Source organism: Perognathus longimembris, chromosome 1, assembly GCF_023159225.1.
Source record: "Perognathus longimembris pacificus isolate PPM17 chromosome 1, ASM2315922v1, whole genome shotgun sequence".
Taxonomy (NCBI): domain Eukaryota; kingdom Metazoa; phylum Chordata; class Mammalia; order Rodentia; family Heteromyidae; genus Perognathus; species Perognathus longimembris.
The window spans coordinates 114,508,150-114,527,577 of record NC_063161.1 but is presented as its reverse complement, the minus strand read 5'-3'; the positions used below and the strand labels follow the sequence as shown (position 1 = coordinate 114,527,577).

The following is a 19,428-nucleotide window of genomic DNA, read 5'->3' as shown; positions in this document are numbered from 1 at the left end:
TAATTAATGTGCATTTTGTTAGGTAGGCTGATAAGTGAAGAGTTTTAGCTCATCAAATAATTCTTATTTCTCACAGATCAATGGCCAAATTTTATATGGAAGAAGTCATCAGAATGCCTCATCAATCATCAAATGTGCTCCTTCTAAAGTTAAAATAATTTTTATAAGGTGAGCATTTTCTTTTTCTGTCTTACCAAGCAAGAGAACTCCAACTTGGAGTTCTTCTCAATGAAAACAAAGTATATATTTGAGTATGGCAATTTCAATGCTTAGGGGGTTAAAGGATCTTTCCAAATAATCTTTTTTACTTTTCAAGTAAGAGAATATAAGTAATACTCTTAGGATATGATAGATTGTTGTTTTTTTCTTCTAGAAATAAAGATGCAGTAAGTCAGATGGCTGTATGTCCTGGAAGTACTGTTGAACCTCTTTCTTCTGCCTCTGAGAATCTTCAAAACAAGGAGGTATTTGTAAGTTGTGTTTGTGTCTTTGGGAAGATCTTATGGATATTTTCTTTTACTAACTTAGATAACCATTATAGTAGTTGTAAGTATATCAAAGGTAGATGAGTTATAACTGATGCTCAAAGAGTTCCCATGACAACACTCATAGACAAAGCACATGACTATTTGATGAGTAACTGAGAAGTGTGCATGGGCAACAATGACAATAGGGAAGGAGTAGCAGTTCTGCCTCTGGGGAGAGTGAGAATACTTCAGAAAGAAACTCCAACTATATGTTGAAGATTTAGAAACAAACATTACAGACAGAAAGGTAGCATAAATGGCACAGAGGTTCTGTCTAATGAAGGAAATTAAAATTGCAGAGCATTGCTGATCAGCTTGAGTAAGGCATAGGGAACTGATCAGAAAAGTGTTGCTGAGAAGGGAAAGAGTCAAATTATCTGAAATACTGTGATACGCTACTGTATTAGAGACATTCAATGAGTTCAATGAATGAGAATTGTATTTTTTAAAATGCAGGCTGGGGCATGGCTGAAGGGGTAGAGCGCCTGTCTAGCAAGCTCAAGTACCCTTAGTTCAAGTATCAGTACTTCCAAAACCAAAAGAATTGTAGGGCAATCGCATAGAGAAAAATCAGAAATTATAGGGGAGATAAAGTAATGGAAGTTAAAGAGAATGGTGTAACTCAGGAGAAATGCAGTGAGGCCTAAACTAAAGCATCCAGTAAAGAAATCCTCCGTACTAAAAGCATTGCATCTCTAGGTAAATATTTTTCAGGAAATATTTCTGAATATCCTGCCTCTTTGGTGTTGGCATATACTGGTGAATAAAATAGCGAAGTAGAAGGCTTCCACATATTGAATGTGATGATATGATAGATGGCTCTCTTCACCAAAAGTTGTAAATACAGAAAAGAATAGGTATTTATAAAAGTATTCCACATTCTATTTGAGACAGCTTAAAAAGGAAGGGTCTGTTGGAGTCTGTAGAAGTGTTTATCAGCACATGTAGTCTGGACTTTAGAGACCCATAGATGCAGATTTGTCATATGTTGGCCATGGGAGTGAAATTACAGGCCTATAGAGAACATTTAGAAAGAGGAGGAGGCCCATGGGAAGATTCATGTAGTATGAACACAAACAGGAAGGCTAAAAGGAGAGGCCAGAGGTGAGGTAGAAAAAGCAGAGCAGAGGGCATGCTGCACAGCCACTGAGGAGAGCACATTTAAGACAGTTGAGTTCATAACTTGAGATGCTGTGGAGAGGTCCAGTATGGAGAGGTCCAGTATGAGAGAACCTGGGATTTGGAAACTAAGAGATTATTGGGAAATCTCAACAAAATGATGAGACAAAAGATAAAGGGCAAATCAAAGCAACAGTGATACTCACAAGACAATGTGTTAGAAATGAATTGTACAACTTGGCAGGGGGCAGATTGGTAGAGGAGGGAAAGTGGGGGAAAATAAGGAAGGGGGTAACAAGTTTGACAACAAATATATTCATAAACTTATGAATGTAATTGTAATCCCTCTGTATATCACCTTCACAATAAAATTAAATTATATTTGAAAATAATTTGGGGAAAACAAATGATGGGCAAGAAAGTAATGAGAGCAGTGTCTAGAGGTTGACAAAGAATATAAAGAGGGTGGTGATGGCAGTTGGTTTTGATTTAGCATAGTTTTAGATACTCAAGATATATAAAAGGAGACAGTAGATAATGAAGAGATTAAAATTAAGAGGAGCATGATGATTATCAATAGAGGAAGATGTTGAAACAAAAGCTTCTTCCCTGAATTAAATATATAAGCAGAGGCTTGTACATAAAATAGATATAATAGATATACAAATCACTACCTCATTCTAACTGCTTCTGGTGTTGAATTGAGTCACATTACCTAAGATGGGTAAAGGAGAAACTTTCATTTTTCACATTAATTTTAGCAGTTAGTACATACCTTGAGAATGTAATGTGTTAATCATTTTCAGGCAAACCACTTTCATTTGTAAGTTTCCTTGATAACAAACATTGGAGAAATAATGGGTGGTGCCTTTGCTGGCACTGTGTATTTCTGTGAGATTCATTTTAGGCAGCTGTGCTGCAGAGCCATTTCATTAGAGGTAAATCCAGATTGACTTCCAAGCCCCTTAGATGCTCTAGTCATACCTTCTCAGTGTTTCTAGACAACGTGATGTTCATAAACACCAGGAGCTATTAAAATAGCTGTATTGAGTAAATAATAAATAATAAACAATAAATAATATTTAAGTGGCTCTTATTTTTAACAAACAAAAGTAACTATCACACACACTTAGTTGCCTGTTTTGCCATTTCTTCTCTGTCAGGTGGAACCAAGTGTTACTACTTCGGATGTAGCTGTGGACCTCAGTTTATTTAAAAACGTGCATCATCTAGAGCTTCCCAAGGTAAATGTGCATTGCATGGGGATAAAATGATTTGAGCACCTTCCACACCGGTCCAGTTTTCTGGTTCTCAGAAGTATGGTCTGTAGACCACCAGCAGCAGCACCTGGGATCTTGTTAGAAATGCAAATGCCTGGATCCACTCACCACTTCCTGCTGAATGAGGAAATCTAGGTTTTAATAAACCTACTGTGATTTTAGAGCTCTGTAAAATTTGAGAACCTTTGTGCTAATTGATACTTTCCAACTGTTACCATTATTCTAAACTTTGACATCCATTACCTCTTTTCTTTTTAAGTTCATTTACTAAGGTCTTGCTAGGGGGGAGAAATTGAAAGGAAGATGTAGTAGTTAGTCCTTGTCGCTTATAAAACATATAGCTCATATGGCTAACTAGAAGCTTTGCTGATGAACATTCTGAGATATTTGCTTTGGAAATATCTGAACGTTAGTGTCAAATGACTAAAGTGGCAATTTGCTAAACAGAAACTTATACATGCTTTCAGCTGCTGCAAGCTAGTGCTGGAAAGTAGGTGGACATGGTATTTTCTTGATCCATTTGTCCAGTGAGGGACATCTGGGCCGAATCCATACATCTTGGCTATGGTGAATAGCTCTGCAGTGAACAAGGTTGTGTTTGTGTCTTTACTGTAACCTTGTTCATGTTCTATTGGATAAATGCCCAGGAGTATCACTGCTTTTTGACAGTGGTTATCTCCAGTGCTTTATTTTTCTGTAATAGATCACCTGAGATTTTGCATACATATTTCTGTTAAAAGGTTCTTGTAATTTAGCACTGGGGTAGATAAAAGCCAGATCTTCCAGAATCCCTTCTCAATCCTGAATTATCTCACATAAATCACTTAGTCTCTGCTTTAGCTTTTTCCTGTTTTGTTCATGGATGTCTATTATCTTTCTAACTTAGTTGCTGTCTATTCAAAATCCAAGATTTTGCAGACCCTTAATATGCTACCCACAGCAGTCTTTAAGGGTAGTTTATTCCTGGGCTCCATAGTGTCTTCACGAGCCAGTTCTTTCTTTCTACACAGCCCTGCATAGTGTCAGTTTGATCCTAAGACTGTTCTTCCTCATGGTATTAGAAGGGCTGCCAATTATAGTTGGGCTATGTGCTACCTCTTTTGCATATGATTTGGGGAGGGACGAAAATGGCTGTTGCAGCCTTCTGATCAAAAGTCTCAAGATTTGTCCTAATTGAACTAGTCCAAATCATATTATTAGCCAGACACTGTGGCTAATGGGAATAAAATGTATAGGTTTGACTTAAGTTATTCAAACCCTATCCTTGGAGTTACTTATCCTTTGCTACATAACATATTACCACACATTTAACAAACTTAAATGACAGGCATTTATTTTATGTCACAATTTCTGTGAGGCAGGAATTTAGAACAGCTCAGCCAAGTGGTCTAGCTCAGAATATTCCATGTGATTGCTGAAAAATTGCCAGCTTGAGCTGCAAATGACTGAAGGTTGAGTAGAGCTGACCAATGATCCAAAAGGTGGCTTCTGGAATGCTGTTGGCAAGAGGCCTTATTTCTTCTTTTATGGATCTGCCTGAAAATCTTCAGGACGCGGCATCCTACGTCCCCCAGAACAAGTGATCACAGAAAAGCAGCAAGACCTGGTACCTCTTGGTATATAGCTATAAAATTACACATCATCATTTCTGCTTTATTTTGTTTACTAGAAGTAGTTACCAAGACTGGCTCATATGCTTAGCTTCATGGTCTTACAGAAAAGAACATCAAAGAATATCTGGTCATATTTTAAAGTCACCACCAAAAAATGTTGAGAAGAGAGAGGAAGAGAGGAGAGACTGGAGATGAGGGAGAAAGGAAAGAAGGATGGTTGGAAGATAATTGTAGCAGTGGCTTAACAGTCTAATGAAAATCTTCCAGTTTATACAAAACGATAAGATCAAAATGGGTGTTAGATAAACAAAATGCTCACTGTTTTAATGAAGTATTTTTCTGGCTAAGTGGCAAATATTAGCATTATAATTGTTTTTTATTTGTTTTATTTATTCATTTATTCTCAGAGCTGAGGACCAAACTGAGCTTTGCACTTGCTGGGCAAGTGTTCCTCCAGTGAATTAGATTCCCCATCCCCTACTGTCTAAACTTTAGATAGAAGAAAATTTCTATTTAAATGATATATCCAAATTTAAGCACCTAAGTAAAAGGTTAACTAAAAGTTTGTCTTCAACACATGACTGATCATCTGGAGGGAGGTAATAAAGGTAGATCACAGTGACAGTTTGAAATTTATCAGACATCAGTAATCTATCTCAAAAGCTATAGTGTCAATCATCTCCAAAATGATGGCAAAATCTTGTATCAGTGTCAGTCGTGGCCATTAATGTCTCTAATAGAAGGTTGGCTCTTCAGTCTGTGTTTCTGAGAAACCGTGGCAAGTTACCCTTTTTTTCTGTTTGACTTTTCCCCAATTTTCCATGGATGAAAGCTATAATGCAAAAATGTTCTGGCTAGAATGAAAATTCCAAACTCTATCATAATTTTATTAAAGTAAACATGAAAGAAAGGTACAAGGCAGTATTATTGAACATTTGGTTTCAATTTTTTTTAATGTGGAAAATATAGACTTAGTAGGTACAGTTATCCAGCCTTGGCACATGCTCAGGGCTTGTCTTTTGGCTCAGATGCATTTTCATCTACAGCAAGGCAAAACTCAGGAGGAACCACTCTGTGCTCTGCTCCAGACAGAGTAGAACATGCAGCCACCATTGCATTTGCCTTCCAAAGAAAGAAGGGTGGCAGATAAGAATGAAGGGGGCAGATATGGTTGTTATTTTTAAGTTTGAGGCCAAGGAAAAGGCTGCAGGGCCCTTTACTTGCTTTTGAGTGACTTAGTCAGCCACTACAGGAGTAAACTTGTAAGTGCTGAATGTTTTGGTTGCATTACTAAGTGCATTCATGCTACCCAGTTATTTTGCTAAGTTTGCTAAAGATATTGGATATATGTGGGAAGTAAATTCATTTGACCTTTCGTGGGAGAAAATTTTTTCCTATTAGAAATTTTAAGAATTACTTAAAGAAAATGAAAAGGATAAATGTGTAATAATAGGCTTAAAAGTTTGTGGGTTTGTTTGTTTGTTTGTTTCATGCTGAAACTCAGAGCCTGGGCACTATCCCTGAGCTCATTTGTTCAAGGGTAAGCCTCCAACAATTGAGCTAAAGCTCTACTTTCAGCTTTTTTTTGTAGTTAGAAGTAAGAGTCTTGAAAAGTTTCCTGCCCAAGCTGGCTTCTAATAGAGCCTTGATCCTCAGATCTCAGCCTTCTGAGTAACTAGGATTATAGGCCTGAGCCATTATCACCTGTCTTTTCATTGCTTTTATAGCCCTTTTGTAATGATACCATGGCTAAAATCAATTGTATAAAATCAATCCATTTCAAACTTTTTTTTCCAGTCCTGGGGCTTGAACTTAGGGCCTGAGCACTGTCCCTGGCTTCCTTTTGCTCAAGGCTAGCACTCTACCACTTGAGCCATGACGTCACTTGCAGCTTTTTCTGTATATGTGGTGCTGAGAATGGAACCAAGGGTTTCATGCATGCTAGGCAAGCACTCTACCAGTAGGCCACATTCCAAGCCTCTCAAACATTCTGATGTTATATTTACTTCCCTAGGATCAAGGGGGTCTGGGCATTGCTATCAGTGAAGAAGATACCCTCAGTGGAGTCATCATAAAGAGTTTAACAGAGCATGGGGCAGCAGCCAAGGTGAGGCTTTACCTTCTTTGCTGTCATAAAGAAATAAAAATGGGAATTACTCCTGGAAAATCACTCATATTCTTCCACATTTCTATTTAGGATGGACGACTCAAAATTGGAGATCAGATCTTGGCTGTGGATGATGAGATTGTTGTTGGCTATCCTGTTGAAAAGGTACTTTTCCATAATAAAGAAAATGTCTTGGTGCAAGTGTATGCCAGGGCGAGCAGTGGAAAATTAGGGCTGGGTAGCTGTGTTAGATTTATTCTTAAGAAAAAGAAGACATTATTCATATGCTCTCCTATTTTTGTTTTCATATTCCAATCAAGTTGATGTTAATATATAGCTATTGCCTGGTAAATGATTTAGTATTTCCTGAGTGCTTTGATAAATGTTAATTCCATTTTCCTCAGGAAATTTGGAAACTCCTAAACAATGACTCATTTCATGTTAGGACCAAGAGAATATTGTTTCCTTACAAATGTTTACTCCCATAAGTATCTACTTATACTTATTGCTTTATAAGCAGATTCTAAGTCTTATAAATGTCTAGCATTTATTGGTGATGTACTGTCTTCTATTTGTACCTATGTTTTCAAAATTTATGATAACGTACTTGGAGTGTAGCTTGCTATAATTTATATATAACTGCCAAGGAAAAAAGGCTTTCTTTTCCTTTAGGAGCTACTAAGTAACCATGTTTCAGTTTCTACATTGGCCAATACAAAACCTAAAAGTGATTTTTAAAAAAATCAGTTTTGATAACTATCGGTCAGATTCTTAGATCCATAAATCTGTTTTTGTTTTCCATTTGCTTTGATTTCTCTGTTACAGTTTTCTTACCTTGCTTTTAATATATATATTTCTGTGTGTTTCCATTTATTTAAAATATGTAGGCTGCTTCAATCCAAAGTGGGGGAAATTCCTCATGTATCTAACTAAGGTAATAGGGAATCCAGGTAAATGGACAACTGTTGTTAAGAAACAGGAAAATTGAAAATGCTGTAATTATGTAAAGAAAAACACTGGGAAGAACCTAATTTAAAGTAGAAAATACACATGGCCTTAATCTGGGCAACTGGAAACATTAGAGCCTTAATCTAGGCATTTGTAGAAAAACTAGAACCATTTGTTTCTTGGTCTCTCACATTCAGAAAAGACAATCATTGTCTCCTCCCTCAGTGATCAATAGGATAGATTCTGGCAATACTGATGACTTATAAATTTGTGTGAGTCCACTAATGTGTCCTTGATTTTTGTTTCCCCTTCACACCATCACCCTGCCAGTTTATTAGCCTTCTGAAGATAGCAAAGGCAACAGTAAAACTGACCGTTCGTGCTGAGAATCCAGATTCCCAAGCAGCTGGTGTAGCCAATGGTGAAAAAAAGAACAGCTCCAAGCCTCCTGCAGTCCCACAGTCTGGTGCCTCTGAACTGGAACCAGATCCCATGCGAAGTAAGGGCCAGAGTCTTGCAAGTCCTGTACATATGGCATACTCAGCAGAGGGTCCTTTCTTGGGAATCAGCTGCCTGCCTGTGGCTCAATGTGTCTACAAAGCTCTTAGGGAGCCCTTTGGTGAGATGGTTCAGAGAAAGGGTTCATGAAGTGCACATTCGGGGCCATGAGGCAGGATATCTGTGTGGTATGAGTTAACTAACCATGGCATGATAGGAAATCAGTGTTCCCACGGTAGCCTTACCTTCTTTCTTGCTTGTCTCTTTGCTCTCCAGAAATCTCTTGCTGAGGGTGCCTAGATGTCTAGCCAATCAATTAAAAATACCATTTTGTAGATTTTCCTTTTATAACAGGAAAGTAACTTCTCTAAGCCTCAGTTTTCTTATTTGTATAATGACATACAGTAATCCTATGTTACAGATAGGCCGAACCCTGCCTGTGACACATGAAACTCTAAAAAGAATATATTAATCATTGCCACATGTATGATAGATATGGGTTGTTTGGCTGGGGTGTTCTAATACATCATGTTAAATTAATTGAAATAAATATATGTGAACCATGCTAATTTGCTATTAACCTCACAGGTTACAAGAAAATGGTTCAATATTGTTATTTTTATTAGAAAAGTTGTACTGATGTGTAATAAAATAATAAATTTCAAGGTCTACAGCATTAGGGGTGTGTGTGTGTGTGTGTGTGTGTGTGTGTGTGTGTGTGTGTGTGTGTGTGTGTGTGTGTGTGTGTGTGTGTGTGTGTGTGTGTGTCCCTGGGGCTTGAGCTCAGGGATTGCATGCTGTCCCTGAGCTTTTTGATTGCTTAAAGTTAGTGCTCTACCACTTGAACCACAACTCTCCTTCCGACTTTTGGATGATTAATTGGAGATAAGAATCCTTGGACTGTGTTGCCTGGGCTGGCTTCAAACTTCAGTCCTCAGATCTCAGCTTTCTGAGTAGTTAGAACTACACTAGTGAGTTACTGGTGCCTGGCTATAGTCATTCATTTTATTTTTATATTTAATTACTTTAAACTGACTTTTTTCTACAACAAGGAGTAAGGGAAGTCTCCCTTGAGGTACAAATTGAAATATTTAATTTTTTGACAGATTTAAGCGGAATCACTAGTTTAAAACATTTATAATGCTTTACAAAAAGTCTTAATAGTAATACATATCTGAGTAAAATAATCCTCTATTTAGAAAGTCTGGCTAATTAGTTGAAATGTTAAAAGAGTTTATGGAAATTTTCTTATTTTCAAGTTTTATTAGTCTCTAAATAGCATTGTCTACAAAAACCTGAAATGCTAAATGGAAACTTAATACAAAAGAAAATATACACCTGTCCCTACTATTTTAGAAGCAAGAAAATAGTCTGTTTCTGATTGTCTAAAAAGAGAACATCTTGTCCAAGGCTTACGCTACTCCACAGTGTTCTAGCCTTCCCAAATATGCTGCTTTCTCTGTACTTTTTGTTGTACTATAAAACGTATGATACTATATGAAGACTCATAAAATGAAGTGTAGAATTATGTTATTGGTTTTTTAAATCTATTCTTATATACTCAGCTCTGGGCCATGTATCAAGTAGCCCCAAGAGGAAAAGCTACTCAGAACTGATTACCTAAGAGGAGATTAAAGAGAAAGAAAAAGTTAAAACAAAGTTCTGGAAAGAAAGCACCATGACAAGAATTACTGATATGCTTTGTATTTTATGGGGCTTTTTTTCCCTGAATGTGCTTCTAACTGTTCAACAGATGTCTGTTCTGAGGTTTACAAATGTTTATTTCATAGGAAGTATGTTTGGATCCAGTGAAATGTAGACTATCACATTAAAACTAGAAGTGTAATTCAACCCTCTGTTCTTCCTTCATATCCTGTCTTTTATCTTCAGCAATTAAAAAAATGCAGAATAACAGAAAAATAACTACACAAGTAATGTTATACCCTGTACCACATTGAAGGCGATCATATTTCTTTTTAAATACAAAATAACCGAATGATAGTATGCAAAGATGAGTACTTTTTCATCCCCAATTCATTTCTCAAAGCAACCTGTGTGGTAAATTTGACACATAACTTTTTAAAAAATTTAATTTTATTGTTAAGGTGATATACAGAGGGGTTACAGTTACATATGTAAGGTAGTGAGTACATTTCTTGTCAAACTTGTTGTCTCCTCCCTCATTTTTCTCCCATCTTCCCTCCTTCCCAAATACCCCCCCCCCAACAAGATGTATGGTTAGTTTACAACATAATGTCTTGTAACTATTGCTGTTACACTGGTTTGCCCATTGCCCTTTGTCTCACCATTTTGATGTTCCCCTCCCCTTCTTTAATTCAGATAAATGTATATACAATACCCAGGATACCAAAATCAAATACAGTGACAACAGAGGCTAAAGCATAGGGAAGAAAAATGCAAGAAAAAAGAAATAATTTAACATAGTACATTAAAAATAACAACAATGAAAAACCACTTGTTTCCATATCTTGGAGTTCATTTCAGTTAGCATCATCTTATATGATCATATGTACATAGTTATGGAGCTATTGTGATCCTCTACTAGGACTATCCTAGACATATGCTAATTATTACCAATGAAGGAAAACAGAATCTATGTTTCTTTGGGTTTAGCTCCCTTCACTTAGTATGATTTTTTTCCAAGTCTTTCCATTTCCTTACAAATGGATCAATGTCATTCTTTCTTACAGAAGCATAGAATTCCATTGTTGACACATACCTTCTAATCAATTTTCATTTTCATTTCATTTTTTTTAAGGTTCCAGCAGGTCATCAACACCAGCGATCTTTGCTTCTGATCCTGCAACCTGCCCCATCATCCCTGGCTGTGAAACAACAATTGAGATTTCCAAAGGGCGCACGGGTCTGGGCCTCAGCATTGTTGGGGGATCTGACACACTGCTGGTGAGTACCCACCTAGAAGTACTTTCTCTGTTTGGGCAGACTTCAGGAAACAATGACTGGGGGATTTCTGATGATTTTATTAAGTAAAATATAAAAGCTGATGAACATGTATCTTTTGTTGTCATTTTAAGTTTTATGGTAACTTATTTACATTAGTGGTTCAGGTTATTACTTTCTGTAAGCTATACTTACTCAGAAATATTGTATTACACAAGTGATAGGATCTTTCCTTTTCACAATGTTTCTGTCTATTCCCTAGTTCTCGATACATTTTAATTTCCATTTTACATATCAGGCTGGGTTAGTCCCATATAGAGAATGAGAAACTGCATACTTTGTAGACAAGATTTTCTAAATGCCACAAATACCTGTAAAAAATCATTTCCTTTGTGGATAGAATGGTGATGCCTCAATGTACATAGGATTTGTAAATTTTGTAAATTTGTCATTAAATTTTCCTGTCAAGCTTCCTGTCAAGCTTCTTTGAGACATTTAATGAAAATTCTATTCTTACTTATTTCCTTAAATTATGCGGCTCACATGCAGACTCAACATTTGTAACTCTTATGGATGTACACTATGTTTGGATTGCCTTCTCACCATTGTTAGGGAGAATGAGATCAACCTTGGTATAAGGCATGGGTATGTTGTGTTTCTGTCCTTAGGGTGCCATTATTATCCATGAAGTTTATGAAGAAGGTGCAGCATGTAAAGATGGAAGACTTTGGGCTGGTGACCAGATTTTAGAGGTACAGAATACTTGTTATTGACTTAGAAAAATAATAGAGAAAGACAATGGGAATATGTGCATCTTTCTTTGCTTTTTTGTTCTCCTCCCTCCCTCCATCAATCTCTCTTTCCCTCCCTGCCTCCCCATCCCTGTCAGCCCTTTTTGCAACTTGCTCACCTGGTCCCTTACCATCAGAGTCCTATTTCTGTACAGGTGAATGGAATTGACTTGAGAAAGGCCACACATGATGAAGCGATCAATGTCCTGAGACAGACACCACAAAGAGTGCGGTTGACCCTTTACCGAGATGAAACCCCATACAAAGAGGAGGATGTGTGTGATGCCCTCACCATTGAGCTACAGAAGAAGCCTGGAAAAGGCCTGGGATTAAGTATTGTTGGTAAAAGGTATGCCCAGAGAGGAAAAATTTAGGCCCTTTTTATGCAGTAGTGAAATCTTTATGGATGACTATGTTCTTACAGTTAATAGCTGCTGTTGATGCATTCACTTTTATAAGTCAGAATTTGGGATTTTTTTGAAGGTTTTTCAACAATAATTTCTTTTGGAAATTTTTGATTACCTTCTTGTGTGCCAAAAACTACATTAGATTCTGAGCAACAGAGTTGAATAATAAGTGGTACCTAAACTAAAAGAAAGAAAAATTCTCTCTCTGATGAGTGAGAATTACATATAGACTGAGATCTATTTTAGAGGAGCCACAAACTTGTAGGAGAAAGGACCAAATGGTCCTATTTTAGAGAAAATATGCAAGAAAAGAGGTGCATGAGTTGAGGCTGAAAGTGATAAATTGATAGTTGCTCTATTTAAAGGACATGGGTCAGCATAAAGCTGGGTGACATTGTGTATAAATTCAGTACCTAATTTATTTAAAATTTTAATTTACTTGAAAAGTGTTTATAGATAAGTAATAATAACAAATGCTTATGTAACTAATATTAACAAATCCTAATTTTCATAATCCTTTTTTTCCTTGTAGTATCATAAGCCCATCAAATATAGATCATATGCCAGATAATCAAATGAACTTAGCACTCAGTAAAAAGTAACTCAGGTATACAATGGCCCTAAATTAATACCCATATTCTTTCAGCCTCAGTAACGATTTTCAAAGCAGCTCATTTTTCCATTGGGTCAAAAATATATGAATTTATGACCTGTACGTTAGAATACCTTCTGGAAATTCAACATTACATTGTGACCAAACTGCCACATGCTTACATTGTTTTGCAGCAATATTTCTTTATGAGACTAACAGATTTTTCTTTTCAGACAAATAATAACTCTTTTTAAAACACAGAAATAATGTAACATATTACTTATATCTTAGTGGGAATTTGTCAGAAAAGTTAGGCATTCCTGTTTGGAATATGATATTTGTAATAAGCGTTTCTGAAATGTGACACACTTAAAATGTGGGTTTCCCTACAATGGGTCGAGTAATGAGGATACTATAAAAACTCCCAATAGTAAGTCCTAACTGTTTGTCTTGGGAGAGCATGGAAAGATTGTCTAATCAATACCTTTATTCGAAACATGGGCAAGCCCAGGATCAGATGGTATAATGCCTTGTTTGAGTCTGTGGCCTTGTCAAGAATAGGAGATACAATTTGACTATTCACAGTTACTTCTATGTCTTCACAGGAAGCTTTTGGGGGAGGAGGCAGGGTTGTTCCTTTGTAGTTTATGAACTTGAATAAAATTAATGTTTGTTGATTTTAAGCTAATCTACGAAAGTTAACGCTAAGGTTTAAAATAAAATATGACTAATATTTCTGGCTTGAGATACCTATCTGCTATCTATTTTCAATAATGTAAATGGTGCTGTGATAATAAAAATGTATCTACATAGCCACAGGCCAGTATTTATTTCAAGCTTTATTATGGCACAAAAAGAACAGATTTCATACACAATGACAGATTCGAAGGTCAGATTTTTTACCATTTACTAATCATTGGGCCTATCAGACATACTGTGGATAACACTGGCTGTTTCTGATCACAGTGTATTTGATGAAGAAGAAATATTCTTCTGAGAGGTCTTTTCCATCTGTTAAAGACCATAAGCCATAAGCCTACACTGTATTACAAAGTATAGTCGTACATTGCCCAAACATTGCTCAAAACAGTAAAACTGTTGGAAAGAGACATCAGTTTTCCATTATAAAAGATTAGCTTTTCAGTAAGCAAGCATTGCATGAAGGAAAATAATAATGTTGAGACTCAACATTGTTTTCAGAAATGACACAGGGGTGTTTGTGTCGGACATTGTCAAAGGAGGAATTGCAGATGCTGATGGAAGACTAATGCAAGGAGACCAGATACTGACTGTGAATGGGGAAGATGTCCGAAACGCCACACAGGAAGCCGTTGCTGCTTTGCTGAAGGTAAAATAAAGTGCTAAAAATAATGAACTGGGAATAGAGCTCAAGTTCTAAAAATAATGTACTGGGAATAGGGCCCTTGTCTGTCATGCATGAGACTCGGCTCAAACTCCAGTACAAGAGGAGGTGAAGGGAAGGAGGGGAGGAAAGAAGTATAGTTGATAGGAAGGAAGGAAGGAAGGAAGGAAGGAAGGAAGGAAGGAAGGAATTCTTTAAGGAGGAATAACTTCCTTTTGGAGGTAAAGCAATTGTTAGCTGTATGAGATTGTTATTGTATTAAAGAAATAGAGAAGGAAGTATTGTTAAGATAAGACAGATAATTTTAAGATCAGTTAAACCAGCCATTTTAAAAAACAGTTTGTCAGTAGATTAGTCTTAGGTATTGTAGTTACACGTTTGATTTTACTTTTTTTTTAACTTTGCCTTAGTAATTCTGCAGTTAAAAGTTGTACATAGAGCTGTATGCTAGTGGCTCATACCTGTAATCCTAGCTACTCAGCAGGCTACGATCTGAGGATCGCAGTTTGAAGCCAGCCTAGGCAGAAAATTCCCTAATTAACCATTCAAAAACCACAGTGGCACTGTAACTCAAGTGGTAGAGCACTAACCTTGAGCACAGAGAGGCTGAGGGACAGCGCCAAGCCTTGGGTTCAAGTGTGACAACTGGGGAAAAAAAAAAAAAGAAGGAAAAAGTTGTGCATAGTACTACAAGAGTGCTTGTTGCTCACACCTGTTATCCCAGCTATTCAGGAGTCTGAGATTCCTGAAGGTTCTAGTTTACAATAGCTCAGACAGAAAGTGTGAGAATCCATCTCCAAAGCAACCAGCAAAAAGCAAGACTGGAGCTGTAGCCCAAGAGATAGCACTATCTGCATGAACAAAGCAGCTGAGGAAGTTCAAGTCCCTAAATTTAAACTCGAGTATTGGCCAAAAAAGGGTGGAGGAGAGGAATAACTAATCCTCAGTATACTTAGTTTATGCACATATTTTTCATTGAAGTGTTATTTGCAACAATAAGAAAATTCAAGACAACATAATTGACATATTCATCAACTTTGGTGTATATTGTAATGTAGGCTGACAGACATGGAGCTGCTTAAAATGATGTTCATAACAACTGCAGTAATATGAAAAGATAGATTGTCAGTAGGGAAGATGTGACAAAAAATTGTATTTACTGTGTCAAAACTGCTACATAAAATAAAATCTTAAAAATTTTGTCACAACAATTGTGAGGTAATTGTTGCAATTATCCCCCACATTCTATACTTTGTTTCATTTTATTTTAATTGTTTTGATAATAATGAATGACTTTTATCATGGAAATATTGCCTTACTAGGTTTTTTCCTTTTAATAATAATGAAAACTTTAGAACGTTAATAGCAATGAATTTAAAATAGATGAAAACAATCAGTAGTGAATAATTAATATATGGACTGGTTAGCTTCTTTGTTATGCAAGTTGAAAACATGACCAGGCCTAAGAACAGTTTTGGTTTGGGGCCGCAAATACCAGGAGCTAAGGAAACAAAATGTAATTATCAGTCATGTATTAAAGTTCTTTAAAGAAGCCATTTTCCACAAAAGATAGGAGGTATCCTTAACCACAGAAATTCAAAAGGAAGATGCCTTAAAAAGCTTAGCCTACTTCTAGCTACTCAGGAGGTGAAGATCTAAGAATCTTGGTTTGAAACCAGGCTAGGCAGACAAATCCTTAAGACTCTTATCTTCAACTGACCACCAAAAATCTAGAAGTGGAGCTGTGGCTCAAGTAGTAGAGCATCAGATTTGAATGGAAAAAACAAACAAACAATTGAAGAGCGCTTGGCCCCAGTACTGTCATATACTCACACTTACACAAATAATAGAAAACTCATCCTCAAAGAGTTAAATGTTTTCCTAAAGGTGATCATGAATTTTATTCAAACATTTTGGTAAAACAACCACTCCCCAGTGTTCCCTAGGCACAGTGACCCTGGAAGTTGGAAGAGTGAAATCTGGGCCATTTCATTCAGAGAGGAGGCCTTCTCAAAGTAGCCAGGTGAGTAGCTGTGGAATTGATCAAATGCCAAGAGGAGAATGGAGATGGTCCATGGAATGTCTGTCCAGCGTCATGGACAAAAGTCTGGGCCTCTGACATGGTGTGACTACAGGCAGAGTTTGGGCCAGGAGCAAGTTGTAACTCTTGAGTTGTTAAGCCATCCTAAGGAACCTCTTTTCCATAATCTGAAAAGTTAACTACCTAATAGAAGTAAAGCCTGTGAAGATGATATATTTTTTTAAGGCACCATATAACCTGGGTGCTGGTGGCTCATGCCTATAATCATAGCTACTCGGTGGGCTAAGATATGAGGATTGTGCTTCAGAGTTAGCCCAGGCATGAACATCCATGAAACGCTTACCTCCAGTTGACCACCAGAAAACCAGAAGTGAAGCTTTGGTTCAAAGTGGTAGAGTATTAGCCATAAGCAAAGGAGCTCAGGGGTAGAGCCCAGGCCCTGGGTTCAAGCCCCCATGACTGACAAGTTAAAAAATAAATAATAATACTTAACAAACTAATATTTAACTGAAAAATCTCATTTTGTGAACTGTAAATATTCATATTTAAATAATAAGTTTAAATGTAGTAAATATGTTAAAATGATTCAATTCATGTCAATTCCTTTTTCACCACCTTGTCTTCTGATAGAAATCCATCTTCACCAGTCTTCCTTAAACAACACTTAATAATTTACATAGTTATCACCATTTGTTTCTTGTTACCTAATTCTGAAGCTCCTAAGTTCTGGTATTTATATGATTTGTTTAAAGATTAGTTTGAATAAATTGTGAAAAGTCACTAAAATTTTAGGTAGGTTACAACCAACTTCATTTAGTTTCAATATACTTATGTTATTGGGAAAATTGTTCCTTAACAAGAATCACAAAACCAATGACAAGTGAGCTTAAATTGGCCTTCAAATTATCCAGTGCCATTTTTGCTAAGCAGTGTTTCTCTCTAGGCGCAATAATACAATTGGATGTAGAAATAAGTGATACTTAGGGATAATTATTTCCCAACCTTTCTGAAAGAATCGTATGCTTGTAGGTGAGTGAAGGCAGCCTGTCATCTTTCACTGTTCCTCTTTCTGGAATAAATACAGCTGAGATACCGGAAAGTAGCTCAAAGAAGAATGCACGTAAGCTTGCTTTAGTATTTTCAACATCACTTCAGTATTTTCAGTATACCTTACTTGTCTCAATTTTGGTTGTCAACACTTATCCTCCCACCCCTCTTACACCCCACCAAAAAATATTCCATATCCTAATATTAGGGATTCACCAAAAATCTGAGCAACCTGAAGCTGTGCCTAATAACTGCCTCCCTGTTTAATATTATTACACACATTATCACCAAGATGCTGTCATTTTTTTCTTATCAAGCAAATTGATGTATTTTATTTTATATTTTTCTTTGTTTAGAATAATTCCCAATAGATCAGAAACATGCCATTAAGTGAAAATTTCAAAAAATTGAGAAAATTAATATATCCTCCTGTGTTTTAATTACATGAAACCATGATGCAGAAGGTGTTTTGGCTTTAGTTGTATTGGTTGAGAGATGTTCAAATAGAAGAAGCTAACCATATGGCAGTGTGCTTGCAGTGTGACTAATATTGTAGAAATTTAGGAACTGAAGTCTTTGGATTGTTTTAATGCATCCATGACTATTCCCCTCAGCTGTGCACATGTCTTTCTATTCAAAGCACATTCTGTCCTTGACTCATTCTAAGTGGATTATAAAGTTATAATAATCAATGCTTAGAATGAGTAGGAAGAAATGAGCTGGTATGTACATTTTTTTCAAATGGAGAAATATGTGACACAGATCTAATTATGTGTACTGTGGGTAACAAAACACTTCCTTTTAAAACTAAAAACAAAAGCAAGATGGTACATGTTTAATCCTATCTACCGCCATTTATTTACTAAAATTTTAATATGCAAAAACTGCTTTCATAACTATATTTTATATTTTTTGCCTTTATAGTAGCATCTGAAATACAAGGGTTAAGAACAGTTGAAATAAAAAAGGTAAGCTGGTGTCTTCCATGACATCTTAGTTTGTATTTTCCTACTAACAATCTTACCATTTTATAGTACTCATCTCAAAAACTGCATGTATCTGTTGTATACAGTAGAAATTGTACAATGCAATCTTTGCTGAATTTCCTAGTCATGATACCACATTTGAAAAATCATTTTGTGTATATATTATACATATATGTGTAGTGAATATATATATACATTATACAGACATTCAGTGGTGTATATGTACCTTTATATATTTTTATATTACCAAAAATGGTATTAACCCCACATGAACTAATTCCCTGCCTTTCATTTCTCACTTTGACCAATAAGCTATGCCTCCAACATACATTTCCCAGTTCTTCTGACACAATTCCATGAAAGCCACATACATGGGAGAAAGTAAAAGAGGCCATGAGTTATTGAGCCTTTGCTGTGTCCTGAACAGTCTTCCAGAGACTGCACAGTATCATGTACTATGCTCATTGCAGCCATCTCTGAGATGTTCTTTTAACTCTGTTTTATAGATCCTGTGGCTGATGGGGAAGGGTGGACATTTGTATTAATTGGATTTTTCTTTCTTTCTTTCTTTCTTTTTTTTTCATTTTGTCTGTCTTGGGATTTGAACTCTAGGCCTGCGTGCTCTCCCTGAGCTCTTCAGCTCAAGGCTAGTGCTCTACCACTTTGAGCCACAGCATTACTTCTAGAGAGTGAACATTTGTAAGTGAGGCTTCTGCTTTAAACTCAGGCTTCTCTGATTCTCAAACTTGTGGTCTTTTTCACTTCACAAGTTGATTTTCTTTTCAGCAGCCCCACAGTATGTTTACTATTTAGTGTGTCTTGATTATGTTTGCTTCCTAAACAGATACTGACCTTCCTAAATCATACCAAGGACCCATATCCAATAAAAAAAAATAGCTTCTTTTATAAACTTGTTCTTAGGCTTTTTAGCTGCATTTTCTACTCTCTTACCTAGAAGATTGGAATGGATGATGGATTATTGTGCCAAAGAATAAATAAAATGTCAGTTAAAAATACCACTTTGACCAAAATACATTTTCTTCCTGGCAGGGACCTACTGACTCCCTGGGAATCAGCATTGCTGGGGGAGTGGGAAGCCCTCTGGGGGATGTTCCAATATTTATCGCAATGATGCACCCCAATGGTGTGGCAGCTCAGACCCAAAAGCTCAGAGTAAGTTTTACCAA

At 36.5% G+C, this 19,428-nt stretch overlaps 1 protein-coding gene across 11 annotated transcripts in view; it reads left to right on the top strand.

The window, feature by feature from the left end:
* The window catches only part of Mpdz (multiple PDZ domain crumbs cell polarity complex component), a 149,613-nt gene that overhangs the window by 124,128 nt on the left and 6,057 nt on the right, over positions 1-19,428 (top strand). For all 11 annotated transcript variants that reach the window (XM_048350012.1, XM_048349799.1, XM_048349964.1 and 8 more), the window contains 14 exons: positions 77-168; positions 374-464; positions 2,810-2,890; positions 6,554-6,646; positions 6,737-6,811; positions 7,925-8,093; positions 10,872-11,017; positions 11,683-11,766; positions 11,961-12,154; positions 14,005-14,152; positions 16,104-16,190; positions 17,238-17,328; positions 18,180-18,223; positions 19,292-19,414. In XM_048350012.1, the coding sequence (XP_048205969.1) occupies positions 77-168; positions 374-464; positions 2,810-2,890; positions 6,554-6,646; positions 6,737-6,811; positions 7,925-8,093; positions 10,872-11,017; positions 11,683-11,766; positions 11,961-12,154; positions 14,005-14,152; positions 16,104-16,190; positions 17,238-17,328; positions 18,180-18,223; positions 19,292-19,414 (1,518 nt within the window). The remainder of the gene's footprint in view (positions 1-76; positions 169-373; positions 465-2,809; positions 2,891-6,553; positions 6,647-6,736; positions 6,812-7,924; positions 8,094-10,871; positions 11,018-11,682; positions 11,767-11,960; positions 12,155-14,004; positions 14,153-16,103; positions 16,191-17,237; positions 17,329-18,179; positions 18,224-19,291; positions 19,415-19,428) is intronic.